The sequence below is a fragment of the Diabrotica undecimpunctata genome, chromosome 1 (assembly GCF_040954645.1).
Source record: "Diabrotica undecimpunctata isolate CICGRU chromosome 1, icDiaUnde3, whole genome shotgun sequence".
In the NCBI taxonomy this organism is placed as follows: Eukaryota; Metazoa; Arthropoda; class Insecta; order Coleoptera; family Chrysomelidae; genus Diabrotica; species Diabrotica undecimpunctata.
The window spans coordinates 204,673,699-204,694,076 of record NC_092803.1 but is presented as its reverse complement, the minus strand read 5'-3'; the positions used below and the strand labels follow the sequence as shown (position 1 = coordinate 204,694,076).

Below are 20,378 nucleotides of genomic sequence, written 5' to 3'. Positions count from 1 at the left end.
CGGCGCAAACGCTTGATTAATTTAACAATGCAATTGCTAAACAAACTAAAAATTAACGACAGAGGCACTTTTTAAGTGTCTTTTTTATCATACTCGTTTTGACTTTATTGTCTTTATTGCCTCTCGTTTTAAGAATCTATCAGTATTCTTCATCTTTATGATGTTAATTGGAATGATTATTTAGATTTTTATATATTAGAAAGATTAGTTAAAAGTAAATTAGCATTAAATGATACAAAATATCTATACCTTTTTTGATCTTGCCTAAAAAAAGTACTTTTCAAAATGTAAACACCGAAAAATAAGGCCTTCCCCTTGTTTTACATTTTTAGTGTATGTTATTGTCCTTGTGGATTTGTGTTGTTTCTTCCTGTTATGTTTTAAAAATCAAAAAAATCGATTTAATAGAAACAAAAGTCACATTATATATACAACTGGTATTTTCTACTGTTTATATTAGCTTCTTAAGACACTGTCATAGCAGAATTGAACAAATAGGCTGCTTATTTTAAACTATTCTCTTTGTGCCGTTATTGGTTAAGTAACCTTTTTGTTTGCGTACATTAGGACGACTTTTAATTAAATAATCAGATCTATTCAAATAACTAGTGCAGGTCTTTCCACTTTAACAGCAATAAAAAAACTGTTACAACTTACCTTTAACAAAATCTAAGTAGAACCATATCTTTTATTCTGCTGATCTGTATCAACATCCACGACTCGTAAACTGACCCTCCTTGGTATTCTTTCAACTCTAGTTCGTATGAATAACTCCGGACATCTTCTGGTCCCGGCGACGACCAACTCATTCTGACATTTATATACACACCATCACCAAACAGTTTCTATTAGTTATCCATTAAGTTGTCTAAAGAAAGAATTTTGATAATTCCTAATCAATACTTGTGGTGCTGTTATAATGTAATTTTCTTGCATTTTAGCGATTACATTTTTCACGTCCTCTTCGTTGATCTTTTTTTTTTATCCCACTTCTTCATTTCCACTCTATCTTCATATCAAAATTTAATTTTTAGACAACTTTTTGGAATTACTTGGATCAGCCTCGAACAACTTACCCAAGAGTTTCGAAAGACTCACAGATTAGTCACCCTTATTGACCCAGAAACTGTCAATGATCCCATCTCACAGTTATCAAAATCGCTCTCTAACCATTACACTGTAGAGTCCCTACCTTTAATAAATATTCTAATATTTGATCTTAAATTATTATATCAGTAATTTTGTTTCTCGTTTTATATATTTAAACTATTATGCATCTCACATCTTCACCACAAACATACTCTTACCTTTACCGATAATAACGACCCGACACGGTACTGGATGCTGTAACAAAGAGGAGATTTGTTAGTACATACAGATGTTTACATACAGTTAAATTTAAAACAGTTAAAAATATGCGTCTGTCACAAATAAAAGAAATAGCAATCAATATTAATTAAGAACCAACATCACATTTTGAGTAGGGAAGCCAGGTGATCAAATGATCTCCTTCTTTTACTATGGTTCCCTTGAAGAGCTCCGGCCAGTCTTCATTTAGAAACTCTATTGTTTCATTCTTGTCTTTACATGTTGCCATCTTGTCCGCGATAGCGTCTATCCTTCTTTTAATGCCTTCTAAGTTCTCTAGGTCTACTTGAACCCTTATTGTCGCTATCTTCTTAAATTTCGAGTGTTCCATGTTCATCTGCACGCATCTGGGTGTCATGTACACAGACTTCCTTGGTGCATCTTCTTCCTTATTTTCGTTCACTTCCTCGATATAACCGAGCATCCGATTTCTCAGGATGTCGACCTCCCTCTTTATGGATAGCCTTGTATTTGGCACCTACCTCATGAGTTTCTCGGGTTCCTCTACGATATCCTGGAGACGCTCGAACTTTGATCTAGCTTTGTAGTTCAGTGGCTGTCCCTCTTCCTCCAAACTGGTCGTCTCTGTCCTGTTGCTTGATTTTCTTTTTCTTGATCTCCGCTTTTTCCATTCATCGTCAGAGCAGCTTCCGCTGTCCGAGTTGCTTGCTTCCTCTTCTTCCTTTCTTTGGTTTTCTTTCCTTTGAATCTCCTTCCTCATTTTATTCTTTCCGCTCTTCTGTCTGTTTTCACCTCCCTCTTTCTCTTTTTCTCCTCCTTTTATTTCTTCATCTCTCTTGGTTTGCTGTTTCTTCCTTCCCTATCCTTCCCGCTGATTCTGCTAGCACTTTTTCCAGCTTCAATTTCTTCCACTTCTCTCCTCCAGCTTTTCTTCTCTTGACTTTCATCCCTTTGTTTCACTCCCCCTATCAACCTTCTCCCTCATCCCCGCTGCTCCCTCTTTCGTCTTTTTTATTTTTCTTTTTCCTTCTTATCTTTTTTCCCGCGAGTTGGGTCGTGCTATTCGGTCCAGTAGCGTAGTTAGTCCTTATCCCGCCAAGGCTATTTTCCCCTCAGGTTCGCCATCTTCCTTGAGCATTGCTTGTAGCCCACTATGTTACCCCTGGGCCATGCACACCTTTGGCACGATGGTATTACACCTTGAAGTTGGGGAGGTGGAATATTAGAATTATGCATAGCCGCCTGCCCTATGCATATCCGTTTGTTTTCAGTGGTTTCCTCCACTGGTTTTTATATTCGTGAAGATTTTCTCCTAGGGTGTGGTTTGGCTATCAGGACGTATATGACACGTAAGAGTGGGTGTCGTATGATAGTTGGTAGTATTGACTAGTTCACAGGGACAAGATAGGACTTGGGTAATGGTCAGCGGACAGCTGCTCCAATTTGTCGTCTTTTACGACGATCAAGAGAAACCGTGAAAGTATTGTACTAGAGCAGCCCACCTTCACACGGGGGAAGATTATACAAATACTGGAAACACAGATAAGATAAGATGTTAGGGAAGAGAATGACATGTATACAAATACTTAAATCAATTCTATGGTTACCGCGATTTACATTAACACAGATAAAAAATTACAGGTATCTATAAGATATCAAACTATTTTTGAACCTATATTCACAGAGAGCTTGCAAATGAATGATAAATATAGAGCACAAGTGAAGTACAGTACTAAGGCGAACCTATGGAGCAGTGATTAACAATGGAGTGTGGAGAAGACGAACAATACAACTTCGAACTTAATAGAATATACTAGAAACCAAATAAAGGTTAGGAGTGGGTAGTGCATGTAATGCGAATAAAAAAACCTAGCTAGAAAAACGTTCCTTTATAGACCTATCGGTCAGAGAAGAACAGGAAGACCCAGAACACGGTTCCTTGATAACATCGATGAATGGGAAAATGTGCTTGGCGGAGGAATACTGGAGAAAAATTATTAAGGAGGCTACGGCCCACGCAGGGTAGTAAAGCCAGAATGATGATGAAGGATTCCAAGGAAATAGCCCATGAGACAGAAATTGTTTGAATTGATATTATGAATGTAAAAACGATGGTAATACGAGAAAAATTGTACAGTTAAAATACTGTTTAATTTATGTGCTATTGAGATTCATTCTTCTTCTTCTTCTTTTGGTGCCTATCCTCTGTTTGGCAATTACGTTGGTCCATACAACTTTGTTGACAGCTGCTCTAAATAGATGTATGGTAGTCATTCCTGCCCACTGTCTGATGTTCTTCAACCACGATGTCCTTATGCGCCGTTAAGATCTTTTGTCTTCTATCTTGCCTTGTAAAATTAGTTGAATTAGTTGATACTTCTCATTGCGCATCACATGCCCTAAGTATGTCATCTTTCTGATTTTCACGATACGCATAATTTCCAGATCTTTATTTATACGTTGGATCACGGGGTTGTTTGTAATATGATGGATATAGGAAATTCTGAGCATGCGGCGGTAGCACCACATTTCGAAGGCTTCTAATCGTTTGGATGTTGCCTCCGTCAAGGTCCATGCTTCGACTCCATATAAAAGGGTAGAAAATACATAGCATCTCAAGACTCGTGTTCATATATCAATGTTCAGGTGCATAGTACATAAAATCTTCCTGAGGCGATTGAAAACAGCTCTCGCCTTTTCTATAAGACATCTTATTTCCTGTGAGATATTCTTTCCTTCTTTAGGATGCATCCAAGGTATATAATTTTGTCGATTATTTTCAAGGGTTCATTATTAGCTGTGAATTGGTGCTGTATTACGTCGTTTTTACTTACTACAAGAATTTTGGTCTTCTTACAGTTTAATTTCATGCCGTATCTGTCACAGGCTTCCACTACACGGTCAATTAATATTTGCAGATCCTCCGCATTATCAGCAATCAAAACCGTATCGTCCGCATATCTTAAATTGTTTATGATTTCACCATTGATTTTTATACCTTCTCTTAAACCATCAATAGCTTCCCTGAACAGCATTTCCGAGTAAGTATTGAACAACGTCGGTGATAAAATGCAGCCCTGACGTACTCCCCGTTTTATCGTGAATTCTTGTGAGGTTTCGTTGTCTACTCGTACAGTTGCCCTTTGCTGTAAGTATAAATTTTTAATTAGGCGTAAATCTTTGTCATCAATACTAGATTCTTTCAGTATCTGAAATTCTAGATTCTATCTAGATATCTAGATTCATTCTCAATGGCAATTGTATCACTGAGTAGAATATTAAAACAATCAAATGGGAACCTACTATTCAGTATTTGAAATAATTATTTGAAAACAGGCTTTATCATTAACAGCAAAAAACAATCTAATTTGTGTCCTCTTAAAGGAAATATTCTAATTTTTGTCAGAACAAATACCAAACGCCTATTAAGTTCTTTTTGTATTTTTAAAAATTATAGCTTCTCGGGATTCAGGATAGAAACCTATCAACAACTAGATTCGATTCGATTTTTCATATTTCCCGAATGAAAATTTTTTTTTAAATAAAAATAAATTTTATTAGATGCTTTTGTTCCACACGTTGATAAAATGACGTGGATATAATCGATAGGATTAATATTTTAGAGTCTCTACGAGATTGTTTAGATAAATATTAAAACCAGATTAAAATACGCGATAAGCGAACTACAGCATGCAATTGAAAGTGTGGTAACAAACAAAAAACATATTTTTTTATCGAACAAATATATCAAAGCATTAAAAAATTTATTTATTGTCATTTTTAAATTTTTACGCTCGAAGAACGATGAATCGTTGTGGTTTATGGTTTTCATAATTCTTTTGTGACATTTTTATCGGTTTGTTTTTTTTTAACAACAGAATTCACTTTTCAAATTATTAGTAATATTGTTCTGCACATCGTTAATTTAATTATTGATTGTTTACTATTGTTTACTACACATATTCTTCTAACAGCCAAACATGAATTTTATTATAAAAGTAAGTTTTTATTTCCAAATACTGTCTATAAGCTTCAATACCATTGAATATAAACCAGATCACTACTCAAAATATGTATACCACAACCGATTAGGAAGGTTGTAAACTGCTCGAAGAAAATGGGATTGACACAGTTCTAAAAACCGATACTTTTTTGGGTAAATCCACAATAAAAACACTAATAAAATCAGAGCTGATAGAAATCGCAGCTGAGGAGTATATAACACCACTTTTAGAACATTCTTAAAGGTCATACAAAGATATCACTCAAAGGTGATATATAGGTCAGACAAAACGAATTTTTAAACGACGTATAAAGGAGCACGTATTTATTTTTATCCACGCCACTTAAAACTAACTTTATATATGACAACCATGTGATTACATAAGTTAAATGTTATACAGACAAAACAAAAACATAACACACATAACATACATAAACATCACATTCATTCTCTTAAATCTCTACTCTAATCTATAGTTTATTTTTATGAACGAGAGAGTAATTAGCATAATTATAACTGGTACCTCCGACCACTCCATGGGCGTGCTCAAGATTAATTGAAAAATTACTTTGAATAATTGTAAAAAATAAATGAATTATTTCAGTGTTATAAAGTGTTATGTGTATGTAAACAAAAGTGACCTCTTTTATCACACACTATATTAGAACTGACTGACCTACATTAAAAAGGGTTTTAAAAAATTCACATTTTTTTTAATTTTTAAAAATTACAAAAGAGAAAAAGAGTTTTTAAAACCGTCTAAGGTATGTTAAATAGATGAATAAAAATATTAATATAAAACTTACAGCTACTTGTTACAAATCCAAATCAGATTCAGAAGATGAACTTTCAGAACCAAGATTTATAATAACTGGCTCGATCATTTTATCAGTAATATTGTCCAGCTTCCACATTTTTTCCTCTTCTTTAAAGTGTGATTTACTGCCTTTTCCCAGTTTTCAGGTTTTACATTATTTACGGCCTCCAAAAACAACTGTTTAACATCATGAATTTTAAAAGTGGTATTTTTTCTTGAAACTTCACTCTTTATCTGTGCCCATACCAGTTCAATCGGGTTTAATTCACAATGATATGGTGGGGATCTAAGTACTGTCATTCTACGATTTTTGGCAATTTCATCAATTTCGTATTTTTTAAATTTTTTTTTATGAAGGGCACACAACGAATAAAGTTCCTTTCTTATAGATCCGGGATGGTACGTGATATTTTTTGAACTCAGCCAATTCTGCAAGTCTTTTTTTAACCACTTGGTTGTGGGCAGTCCTTCTATAAGTCTGGAGTGATAACTTGCATTATCCATTACTATTACACAGTTCTTAGGAAGAAGATCTATCATTTGTTCGAACCATTCTTGAAAGACATCAGCGTTCATGTCTTCATGGTAGTCACCGGTACGAGTTGATTCAAAAGTTAATAAACCACCTTCAACAAAACCGTCTGAACTGCCAATGTGTACTATTATCAGCCTGCGTCCCTTTCCTGATGGTGGGTTTAAACCAGTAGATAAGTTATTTACAAAAGCGCGCCTTTGACTTGTAACAGTTTCATCCTGCCAAAATTTATTTGGTGTATGACCCTCGTTGATCCATGTTTCATCAAGATAAAATATTTTTCTTTTTTGGTTTCTCATTTCCTTTATGGTTCTTAGAAAATGTCTTCTCCATATGACAATATCGCTTCTTTCTAATAAAATAGACTTTCTGGGATTCTTTTTCCAGCGGAAGCCTATTTCTTTTAAAAGTTTCCATAACGTACTTCGACTCATTTCTGGGTAATCCTTATCATCTCGAACTGAGACAAGAACTTTATCCAATGTTGGAAATTCTTGTCTAAAGAAGAATTCATGCACTTTCCGTCGAAGTCCTTCTTTAAAATGATATTCTATTTGAAATTTTGGTTTCCCTGGAGCATTACGTGGCATTTGAAAACTACCACATTTCTCTTCTTTAATAACTCTGTAAATCGTAGATTTCCCAACACCAAGTGTACTGCTAACTAACTCAACGGTCTCATCAACACTTTCACATAAACGTTTGTCTGTAAATGATTTAAAACAATTAAATATTAACGTTTTTTCATTAACTGTTAAAGGACCAATTTTTCGGCGTTTACACGGCACTTCCAAATTTTCCATAACACTAGTATACACAATAAACTGCACCTTGCAACTGAAGTACCTACTTTTAGTGAACTGTTAAGAATTTTGAATACGCCACTTGGACCTTCCTACAAAATGGAAAAACCCACTATCACATTTTCTGTGGAATAAGTTTAGAAGGTAATTATCTAGTCAATTACTGTCGTAGATTCCTGGAATTAAAGAATTAAATGTTTGATTGTTGAAACCCTTACTTCGTGGAATGCACTCATTTCAGATAAAATAAAACGTTTTATTTTATCTAAAGAATTAAACTTTATTTTGCAAATAGGTAGGTACTTATTAAACTTTTATTGGTTATATATAACCAATAAAATAAACATCTTACATTTCTTGCAAATTTATTAGTACCTGTTAACCTCCATCACTCCGACACTGGCAACCTTATTTAGGGATTAGTAAGCCTCACAACTATTGTATTCTATTCTGCTCCAACCTTTATACCTGGTGGTCATACTCAATTTAAAATTGTTTTCCTATATACTTCTGTAAACTTGTTGACAAATATCTGTTTTTCATTGAGTCACCCGTATCAACAGTTTAGGGATTTGCATACATAATTTATTGTTATATTACTCTCTCATACATAAAAATACACTATAACCATAAAAGAAAATAAAGTTAATAGACAAACAACAATAAAAAATAACAAAAAGGTTACACGTTTCTGGTGTTCCAATACCCCCCAGGACATTTTTTTTAAGACATACTAGACTAAGGTCACGGTAAGTGAGTAAAATAAAAGGAAAAACAATAAAAACTCGATTAGACTTTGATGCAATTGTTTATTTTCTGAACACATAATATTGTAAATTAGGTAGTAGAAATAAATGACAGACTCACTCACAATCTATTTATTTAGTAAGCAATGGTTTGTTATATTCTGCAGACTTCTCTATCAGGTTCTTTATCACTTGTAAGTGGTCGTTAGTGCCGTATCCCGATAAAGGTAAAGACCGGTAAAGTACAATCGTTAGAATATGGAAAAAATTACATATTGCAATTCTACTAATTTGAATAAACCTTACATCAGGTATGGTTTGTTCAAATTGGTAGAATTACAATATGTAATGTTTTAGTGTTTTATAAGACCATCCTTCCATCCTTAGGTTATTATATGCTTTAAAGATCATCCATTTTCGGATCAGTATCTCTGATATTTTCTCTATCTTGGTAGTTGCTCTGCCGAAGACATTTCCTTTTATATTCTTATTGTATTTTACCTTAATCTTCTCCTCTTCCTTGTACATATTATTTTGCTTCTAAAAGTGGGTAACTAGTATAGAGATATCTTACTCTAGAAGTTTTGCAGGCTATATTGCCTTTAATTATCACTATTTTGAAAAGAGTGATACTTTTTTTTGCTATGTCCACTTTTTTCGAAAGCTGTCTGTTACAAACCGGCCGTGCCACAGCCAATTAGTATATACTATTTTTGGACTCCAAAAAGTGTTTCCCATCTTCAATCAAGTATCTCGATCTAATACATCTTTCTTGGTGTTTTATATTTCATATCTTGATCAACATAATTGCAACTAGATTAGATAAGAATAACAACTAGTTTCAATGTTTATATATCATTGAGTTAAAACGTTTACATTTGTTATTTGCTTGTTTTTTAAATATTATTTTTTTTTTGTTCCAGGAGGAAAAGTACATCTCTTACATACTGGAAGATGAGAGCTCCAATACAGTCGAAGTCAACGTAACTACAGCGGAACCGTCAGACGAAAAGGTCGGCTCCCCAGGAACCGAACCATCCCTTCCGGATTCACTGCACTACTGCCTGCAGTGTTCCTACAACTCGACATACAAAGCCAACGTAGTTCGCCATATGAAACTGGTTCACGACATTAACATAACCGAAGAAGCAGCAGTCAACGGCTTGTCCGACAAAAACAAGTCCATGCCTGCGCTGGAGGACGACGAGGAAGAGATCTTGGTGAAAAAGGAAGCCATGGAACCGGAGGTGATCATCGCGCAAGGCGAAGAGCCCCTCATTAAAGAGGAGGTAGGAATAAAGTTGCCTAAGAGCAAAACACCGGACGAGGAAATTCTCCAAGAAGCCGCCAAATCCGGGGCCAGGTACTGCAAATCTTGTGACATTTACTTCAACTACTACTCGACTTTCGTGGCTCACAAAAAGTTTTACTGTTCGAGTCATGCCGGCGAGATATCGAACGCTGCCTCGAATAACAATATTACTAATAATAATAATAATTCCGCCACGCGCGCTGCCGAGGCGTCTGTGCTTTAAAGTAGATTTTTGTAGAAAGATTAGGTTGATAAAAAATGTGGAAAGGCAGATTAAAAATAGCATAAAAATACGCGAATTTTGCATGAATCATTGAGTTGATTTAGTTTTTTTTATTTAAATTTTTTACTCGTCCATTACAGGTAGTTAGCCACATTGTAATCCATTGTTAAATATTGTTATCTAATTCTAGTACGTCAACATTTGGCAAAGTATATTAATACCTCTAAGGTAAATTGCTGACAATACGATGATTATCTAAAATGGCTACTATATCTGGGATCAAATTATGAACTATACAGAGCTAATCATTCCATGGACATTCATTTAAAACATTCCTTCTTCTTTAAGTGTTAATCTCCGCTACTAATGTTATCTTCAGTCTTAAGGCTGTTGTCCTAACCAAGAGAAGCAAGCAAGAGAAAAGAGAACCATTGTCTAAGGTTTCTCAATCAATTACCAAGATATTGTTGTCTCCATACATGCCCCAATCTTTTCTTAAATACTCAATAATATACAGTAATTTGTATTTGTATCTGCAAAGCAAACTCCCTCTCAGAAAATTGTATGATATCTCTTATATTTTATGATACTATTGCTGTTATAAAAATCTCTTATCAATGAAGGATTTGAAAGTTATCAAATCAGTTTAAGTTAATTACTGCAGGAATCTGTTCACGATTTCACTTTTACTAGCCACAATTTTCAAATAATAAAATGTGCTGAAGAAAGCTACGTCCAAAATGTATTATAAAGGTTCAAATATACTGCATTTCTTATTACAATTAGTAAGAGATTCAATGCAGACCGCTAACACTTTCCTATGTCATATATGAATGAAACTCTCGTACGAATTCGTGAATAAAATCAACAGTGCAACCTTCAGTTTCTGATCAAATCAAGATCAAGTGTTCGTTATATAATTACATCGATTGCGTAATTAACCTACATAAACCCAAAAAAATTGTGCCAGTTCTTGATATTTACGATTACCTTTGATATTTCAGACAGATAACAGCCAGTGTCATTGCCCAAGATTTAGGTAATTGATAAGGGATATTAAAAATAACACATTTCACAATTAGAGAGATATATATCATATGGTAGATCTGTTTTTTAATATCGTTTAATGTTTTATCAATTTACTGTAACACCTGCATGGATTTAACTATATATACTCATACGCTCTTGTAGTTATATTATATGTTATATAAATTTTCGATAATATCAGTATATTAAACATTGAACTCATTTTATATACTCATATCAAATATGTGACAGTTTAGGCTGCATTACGAATAAAATTATTTAATGAAATCTTTATAAAAAACTCCTTCATAAAATGTAATTTCTCAAAAATAACAAAAAACAATAACATCATAACAGATCAAAACGAAATATGTAAACTCTGACAAATCCTAGACATGAATCCAACTACGAATGAAAATACAGACTTAACTGGCTCACCTATATTAGAATCAGAAGTGGAATATGCTATCGCAGGTTTAAAAAATAATAAAGCTGTAGGACCGACAACGTAAATGCAAAAATAGTTAAACTCTTCAATATCGAGAACCTATACAAACTCTTTAATAACAATGGCTGAAGTCAACTTTCGTAACAATTTCAAAGAAGCACAATACCAGTAGCTGCGTTCGCAGATCATCGCCTAATCAGCTTAATGAAGATGTTTCAAAAACGGTTTATCCCTCATAAATTTTTAAAATCTCTCCAATACACCTCTCTCCAAACGTGTCGAACTGTATTATCTTATCTGGAACACACAAAGATTCCCAGATATTTGGAGCAATTCTACAATTATTCCAATTAAAAAACCTGACCAATCCTCTATAACTCCTAACTCTTTTCGCCCGATTTCTCTCACTTGTGTAACTTGCAAACTTCTTGAAAAAATGATAAACAAAAGACTCACTTGGTTCCTTGAAAAGCATAATATTATTTCCGACACTTAATTCAGCTTCTGACTTCATCGGTCTACTCTTGATAACTTTGTTCTTCTTCAAATCCACATTTCTCAAGCAATCAACAATCAACAAGATGTCGTAGCAACTATATTTGGCATTGAAGGAGCATTTGATTCAATTTACAGAAAAGCAATAATTGACAAACTCTCCTACTATGATTTAGATGGTAATATTCTCTTATTTGTAAAAACTGTCTAACTGGAAGAACGTTTAAAGTCCTTGCCAATGGTAAACTTTGTCAATCTCTTTATCAAAATCAAGGTGTCCCTCAAGGATCTGTATTAAGTTCAACTCTATCCATTCTTGCAATCAACGAAATTTGCAGGTCCTTTTCTGCTCCCCTCAAATATGTTCAATACGCTGATGACCTAATCATTTAATGCGATGATAAATCTGTCCCCACCACTTATACAAAGTGCAGTAAATCTCCTTCAAGATAGATCTAACGAACTAGGATTATCACTCTCTCGGAGCAAAACCAAATTAATAAAATTTTCCAGAAGGACCTCCATTCCGTTACCCCAAAGTTTATTCAACAATTATCCACTTTCTGTTGTTAATTAATGTAAAATTCTCGGTTTGATATTTGACACCAGATGATTAAATTGGATGAATCACATCTCTGAACTTAAAAAACCAATTGTTTTAAAAGATTGAAAGTTCTTAAAACCTTCAAACATCTTCAATGGGGTGCCCATGAAACTACTTTATTCAGAGTCTACAGAGCCCTCATCCGTAGCTCGACTACGGTAGCTTTATCTATTCCTCTGCCTCTCGGTCTGTCCGTCTGTCTAGGTGCTTTTCGCTTTAGTCCTATCGAGAGCATGTACCGTGAATCCAATACAGGCGTTAAGGGAGATTGGTCTTATGAAAAAGATATGAGATTGAACCAACAGTTGTACTGGAATCACACGGCAAAATTAAGGATCTCCAACAATCTGCATACAGAACAAGTAGAAAAAAAGTAAGGACTTAAGACAGGGCTGCATCCTCTGGAAAGGATTTTTCATCCAATAAAAAACGTCAGAGTAAACGGAATTCCCGTAAATAATTTGCGATATGCTGATGATACAGCTATCATAGCAGTCAACATAGATGAATTATAAGAGTTAGTAAATAATATTAATACAGTGGGAGCAAAACACTATGAAATTTCAGATTTTAAAGACCTTAAAAAAGTTAATTGCTCATAGATAATTCATTTCTTGAACTTAACACTAGACAAATTTCTAACATTGTAGGACAAACTGTTTATATTGCAAGCATTTGAACACGAAAATTAATTAAAGTGAGTTTAATACGATTTAAGCGATGGGATTTAAACTGTTTAATACGATTGAAGGTCTTTCTGGAGTCAACTAAACAAACTACAGGAGAAAATTCTAAATATAAAGAGAAAACATCAGAAAAATAAACAAAAATACAGCAAACACATGGATTGAGAATTTTACAAACTACAGAAGCACCAATGTTTATAAAACAGCAAAACTAAAAGATTTATCGCGCAAAATTTGACTTTTGACGTGATATTTTATACTGACACTTCCAGTAAGCTATTTCCGTGTTAAGGTAACACTGTAATTTCTTTATCCACACAACTGGTTTAGGCTAACTACAAAATACATCTTTGTACATTTATTTAAAAGTGATTTTTTACTTAGAGTGCCAAAAGTACCGCTCGTATAATTAATCTAGTAATTTAATGATAATATAAAGATCTAAAACATAAAAATAACTACAAAAACATTAATTTATTCAAAATAGTCAATTTTATGCTATTTCTAATCTGCCGTTAAGGTGTTATGAGGTGTTTTAATGGGCCAGTCCTCTCTTGTATACGTGCAACCAAATTTAGTGCCTCAACACTTAGATAACATAATGTAAATAATGCTAACAAAATCGAATAGAAGAAGGGAATTTGAAAATTCCAAAGTTTAAATAGGACTTTATAGAAACAAGTACATAAAGTGAGGTTTTTTTTTCACTCGAGTGGAGACATTAGGAGTAAGAGCCAAATGGCGAATACGGCAATTCAATGAGTGAAGAAAATCTCTTTGTTTGTGTCGCATACAATATTTTTTATACAAATGATACAAATAAAAAATTTATAATATTTTAATCAAAAATATGATTTTAATTAAACATATTATAAGCAATATCGGAATTAGAATTTTATCTACAGATATAAAAAAGCACCCTTAATCTCAACCTCGTAAGTAATGGTTCATTTATTATTCGCAGAGGCAATATCTTCAGGTGGTGTTCTTCAATAAACGTCTTACGCCGCGTATAGCGTTACGTCGCGTATAGCGTTTCGTCACAAAACGCGTATGTATATTTTATATAATAAATAAGAGAGGCGGTTTTTTTTATTGTACTCTAAAAGCAGAGTGCAACTACTGTATATTTGCGGTAAGAAATATCGTAGAACGCCCAGATTTGTAGGTTTTGATAGTTCTACTTTAAGATATAGTGCGGTGGCTGGTTGTTCTAGTAATTAAAAATATTTATTTTTTACTTAGAGATCTCCAAGATTCTTATATGTTATTACGTGTTTATCTTCTCCTTTTTGGTGCCCATTCGTTTCGAATATTGGCGATCATTCTGGCTATAATTATTTTGCTAACTGGTGCTTTAAATAGATTAGTTGTTGTGGAGAACCATTTCCTCAGGTTTTTTAACCATATTTTTTCCCAATTTTTCCTTTCTTTCCCCATTCTTCGTAGTACAGTCTCGTTGGTTATCTTGTCCGTCCATGATATCATTAGGATTCTTCTGTATAGCCACATCTCGAAGGCTTTAAGTTTTTTCTCCATCGCTTCAGTGAGTGTCCAGGATTCAACTCCGTAGTATAATATCGAGAAGATATAACATCGTAGGAGCCTTACTTTTATCTCCAGATTAAGGTTGTGGCTTTTAAAGAGTTTGGCCATGTTGTTGAATGCACTCCTAGCCTTCTCTATTCTACATTCTACTTCTTGTGAGTGATCCCATTGTTCGTTTACTATTGTTCCAATATAGGTAAACTGTTTTACTCGGTCCACTGTGTTTTCTTTTTTCTTTTTTATTTTTTGTTGATGACCATAAATTTAGTTTTTTATATATTTACTTGTAATCCAAATCTTTCACTTACTTCATTTACTTTGTTTATTAGTTTCTGTAAATTGTTTAAAGTGTCTGCAAAAATAACGGTGTCATCTGCATAGCGGATGTTGTTTAGGCGTTCTCCATTTAAAAGGATTCAATGTTCGCAATTTTCCAAGGCTTCACTAAATATTTCCTCTGAATATAGGTTGAATAATATAGGTGAAAGTATACATCCTTGTCTAACGCCTCGCAGAATCTGGATCGCTTCCGTCGATTCATCTCCAAGATTTGTTCCTATTGTGGCTGATTGGTTCCAGTATAAATTTTGTATTATATGCCGGTCTTTATCTTCTTCAGAAATCTGCACAATAGTTTCCTGGAGTTGTGAAAACGTCGAAGCGCCTTGGTAAGAAATGAAATCGGCAATATATCCTGATACATCTGCCCTTACAAAAAACTTGTAACCTCATTTATGAGGTTTATTCTGATTGTCGTATTGTCGTAAATTGCCACTGTGGGTACCTTTGTATGCAACCATTGCTTCATCTATGGAATATTGGTTTTAGAACTGATACTTATAACAATTTGTAGCAATATGATCTAAAAGGGGTGAATTTTGAAGTAGCGGTCTTTCGTTTCTGAAGTTATTTCTAAACTATCATTGAAATGAATCAGTGTTCTCAGTTTTTGAAATTTTTTTAGGGACATAATATCAGCTACAAGAGGAGTTCTTGAAGAAGTGGCCCAATAATCTTCTATTGCTGGCAGCTGTATTACCTCTATAAAAATCAAAATGAAGACAAAGTCTGTTATTTCGGAAGTGTTTGTGTTAACACTTATCCCAGACAAGGCTACCTCTATTGCATTATTGTCTATAGTTGGATTTTCGAATTGAATGGTTTTTATATCACTTTCAGATCAGTTATAATATACTGATTTCACTATTTTTACGTTTTCTTGGCGGTTTTTCATACTCGTCTTCTTCATTTGTTTGATAAGCCTCTTCTTCAATTAACAGTTGATGATTATGTGGTTCATCATCTTCATCTGAGTCTGCGGTAATTTCATTTATATTGATGTTTCCAATTTCTTTTTCATACTCCTCCGTGTCAGACAAATCGAAGAGATTAGGGTGGATAAGAACAATACACGACATTTTTATCTTTCTTCGATAAAAGGGTTTTTTCAAATATCTCTATTGATTGTTAGATGTCGCCACCAGTTTTATATAACTAACACGACTTGTTGCTTACAGTTATCATTGTCACATAATAGCTATATATAGTAGAAATTGAATAAGGTGCTTATGAAGATGATGTTGCCTAAGAGCAACAAAACCAGATATCGGGTTAATTACCTCAATTATCTCAAGCATAAAGACGTACGGCTTTTATTGGAGACCACCGCCTTGCGTCTTAACTAATTTGTTATCTCCAAGAAAAAATTATTTCCTTACTTGACAGTTGAAATTACAACGATGGCTTCGTTACTTCCATTATACTCTATAGGGCTTAAATTATCAGAGTAATATTCTAATGCTAATGCTTCATAGCGTCCCTTATTCATGGAAGAGCTATGCATTAGCGATATGTAGTATTGGTAGAAGTATGATTTTTAGTATATTTTTAATAAAAATATACATAAAAATATGTTTTCGGTCTTGGCTTACTGTTTTACAATATACTTTGTAATAGTTAGCAGATTTGTTATGTTAACCCACTTTTTTGTACGCAAAGGATAACTATAAATTTTCAAATTCTCTCAAATACCAAAATAATCGTAATACTTGTTGACTTGAAAAAATTGTAGACTGCTGATAATCTCAATTTTATTTATTTTAATTTTTTAGGCATAAAAATTGTAATATTTTAAGGAATATGCATGGAATCAAAAATTTTTATTACCTTTGGTGATGCCTCTACGACTTTGCCAAGTTTAAAGTCAACACTTGAGAGTTAAAAAATAAACATTTTTCGAATAATTCGAAAGTAGAAATCTAAGGATTTCTAGGTGTTCGAAACCAAAATTCAGACTGTTGTCTAAATCTGTGCATTCTACAATTTACAAAACAAAACAGACGATGAATGAAACGACATGGGGGATCTGGGACAAGTTGTACTCCACGGCATATCAGTTTATCTGGGAAGAAACCTTTCGCTTTTTTTTAACTACCTTTTCTATTCTAGAACGAATTGTCTTTGATGTGAAAATACTGGCTCACTTTTCGCAATAAAATCCTTCTTTGACCGAATTGTATTTTGTGGATCATTCTTTTGAGAACCAGAAATAACTAATGGTCAGCTGTAACCGGATTTGAAGAATGCAGATCTGGAAGGATAGTTCAAGTTTGGTAAAAAGCTACTATTATAGCAATAAATCTACCTAGTACTTTGTACTAATTGTTCTTCCTTTCTCGAAGATCTTTTTCTTCTCTCTGATTCCTCTTCCGTTTCCTGTTTTTTCTTCACATTTGCTATAGATTCGCTTATGTTATACCTTTAGGAACGCCTTTAAGAGCGTAGGCGCAAAATTTCGGGCCAATGCATTTTAAATGCATTCATTTTTTTCGAATCCTGAGAAAACTAATAAGTATTTCTGAAAAAATTAAACGCAGAATGAAAGAATACATTATTACTGAGGGCCAAAAGTCCCTGAAAACTTCTATAATGTTTATTTTAATAAGTTACAGGGGTGAAAAAAAAGAGAAAATTTAGTATGATTTTTAATTTCAAATTCTCGTTCAAAAAAACTTTTTGTTTATTCTAAGGGACTTTCGGCCCTCGGTAATAATGTAATCTTTCATTCTGCGTTTAAATTTTTCCAAAATAATTATTAGTTTTCTCAGGATTTCTCAGGAAAAAAATGAATGCATTTAAAAAGCATTGGCTCGAAATTTTGCGCCTATGCTCTTAATGCGAGGCTCATTCTGCTATAATCATTCTTCCGTTGTCAGCAAGAATGGATTTCTAGTATGTCTCTAATACAACAACCATATCATGAAGATCCACACGTTGGCAGTTTAATCACATATGTAAGCCTCTAATACTAATTAGTGTTACTAACCAGTGACCTTTTTTCTTCCTACATACTTTTATTGAGCTTAAACAACTGGTCTATATGATCTGTATATATATCACACTCGCCTTTATTCACATTGGAATGTTCTATGGAACCGACTGACAACTGACAACATTGAGGCATCGCCAATTAGGGCTAATACTGTCAAATTCCAAAGGAATTTTTCTGGCAAATTTTCAAAACTTTCAAATTTTGTTTACTTTCACCGCGACAAACAAAAATATCATTCGTGCATATTCCTTAACGGTATTGTTTAATTGTTAAGTGTTTGGGCATTGAATTCATAGTTGTTTATGAATCGATCATGGAATACTAGTATGTAATAGGTATGTTAAATGTTTTTCTTGTATATAAAATATGCAATAACTAAAAATTTGTTTTTGTATAAAGTTAAAGATTTATAATTTGTTCGTTTATAATTTTCCAGTATATATTTAAAATATACTATGCCAAAGGAGTAAAAATTGAAAAAGTTTTTTATTTACGTATCCTCCCCCAACTCAAGATCACCATCAAAATCATACTTTTTCTGTAGTACCAACAGAAAGTAAGACACTAAAAAGATTGGACACATTACATAACCAACTAAACTATACATGTATAGTAACCTATATTGATAGTTGCTAACACTACGCCACTCTCCATAACTGTCAAATGTATTCAGACTTGTCAATATAATTGTATGAATATGATTGAAAATAACAGTTTACAACTACTGAATATTTTAATAATTGTACACACATTATAAAACATGGCGTTGCTAATCTAATAATAAAAATAAAAGTGTGTAAGGACAGTACGTATTATACATATTTTTGAATATGTCTACGAAAAAAAATGTGTGCCATTTAATAAAACATGGAATTTAATAACAACATGGAGCTGTACTGTACAAACCTACTAAGAAGCTTATTGTTATTGTTAATAATTGGAAAAAATTTAAGCAGTGCTACGACATATTTATGATGGCATATGGAGTAATTCCAAAACAATTGAAGTGAAGAGTTACAACCATTAACCAGATCTTTACACTACGACAGATCCTCGAAAAAGCGCAAGAGTTTAACATAGATATGTATCATATTTTTGTCGATTTTAAAGCGGCATATGACAGTGTCTTAAGACCAAGTCTTTACAACGCTATGAATGAGTTAGGAATTCCAAAAAAACTCATATGTTTGATAAAAGTGACAATGGCGAAGATTCTATCAACAGTAAAAATTCAAAACGACTCGTCAACCCCATTTCAAATACATAGGGGGTTAAGGCAGGGAGATGCGCTGGCGTGTCAGCTTTTTAATGCGCCTTAGAAAAAGTTGTACGAGACGCTAATTTAGATAGCAGGGGATATTTAATAGATCAGTCCAAATTCTAGCATATGCAGACGACGTGGACATTATAACAAGAACTAGGGCGAGAACTGCGGAAATCCTAACCGAGCTAGTAGCAGCAGCAGAACGAATGGGGTTACAGATAGATCAAAATAAAACCAAATTCATGGCGACTAACACAAACACAAGAGCTGGAAATGTTGACACAAATTTTATCATCAATGACCAAAACTTCGAAGCAGTCAAAGAGTTCATATATCTAGGTACATCGGTTAACCCCAATAATAATACATCTGAGGAAATAAAAAGGCGAATAATAATTGCAAACAGGTGTTATCATGGTCTATCAAAGTACTTAGCTAACAAACGTCTGTCTCAAAAAACTCGTATAATTCTGTATAGAACACTGATAGTCCCCGTTCTCACATATGGATCAGAGGCATGGACGCTAACGAAAACAGATGAATCCGCTCTATCCATTTTTGAAAGAAAGGTGCTACGCAAGATATTCGGAGCGGTCTGTGAGAACGGAATATGGAGGCGTAGATATAACTTTGAACTGCAGAATATCTACAAGCATACGTTTGGTGGTAAAGATATTACCACTATAATTAAGAGAAACCGCCTGCAGTGGGCAGGACATGTAGCCCGGGCCCCTGAGTCAAACATGATAAAAAAGATTCTAACAGCGCAACCCGTGGGAATGAGAAGACGGGGTAGACCAAAGCTGAGGTGGATGGACGGAGTAACAGAAGATGCCGAGAAGATCGGAGTCGGCAACTGGAAAATGCAAGCGAGGGACAGAATAGAATGGCGTAGAAAGCTTGAGAAGGTCGAGGCCCTCTAAGGGCTGTAGCACCAAGATGATGATGATTGAAGTGAAGGGTGCAATTCTACTAAATTTCCTCAGGGAAGATGACCTAGAACTATTTAATGCATTTATTTTAGAGAAGAGAATGTAAAAAAAACCCTAAGAAATAATTAAAGATTTGGATGATTATGTAAATCCAAGAAGAAATGTAATATCTGAGAGATATATGTTCCAGAAGAGAGACCAGAAAATGAAGACTTTACTATGTTCTTGAGAGATCTTAAAATACTGATTAAAACCTGTGCATTTAAAAAGGAACAC

General features: G+C 33.8%; 1 protein-coding gene across 3 annotated transcripts in view; it reads left to right on the top strand.

The window, feature by feature from the left end:
* ush (Zinc finger protein ush) overlaps window positions 1-18,375 on the top strand; it is a 427,478-nt gene extending 409,103 nt beyond the window's left edge. For all 3 annotated transcript variants that reach the window (XM_072521038.1, XM_072521039.1, XM_072521037.1), the window contains one exon: window positions 9,157-18,375. In XM_072521038.1, coding sequence (XP_072377139.1) covers window positions 9,157-9,768 — 612 coding nt within the window. In that variant the 3' untranslated portion in view covers window positions 9,769-18,375. The remainder of the gene's footprint in view (window positions 1-9,156) is intronic.
* Window positions 18,376-20,378: the final 2,003 nt, after the last annotated feature.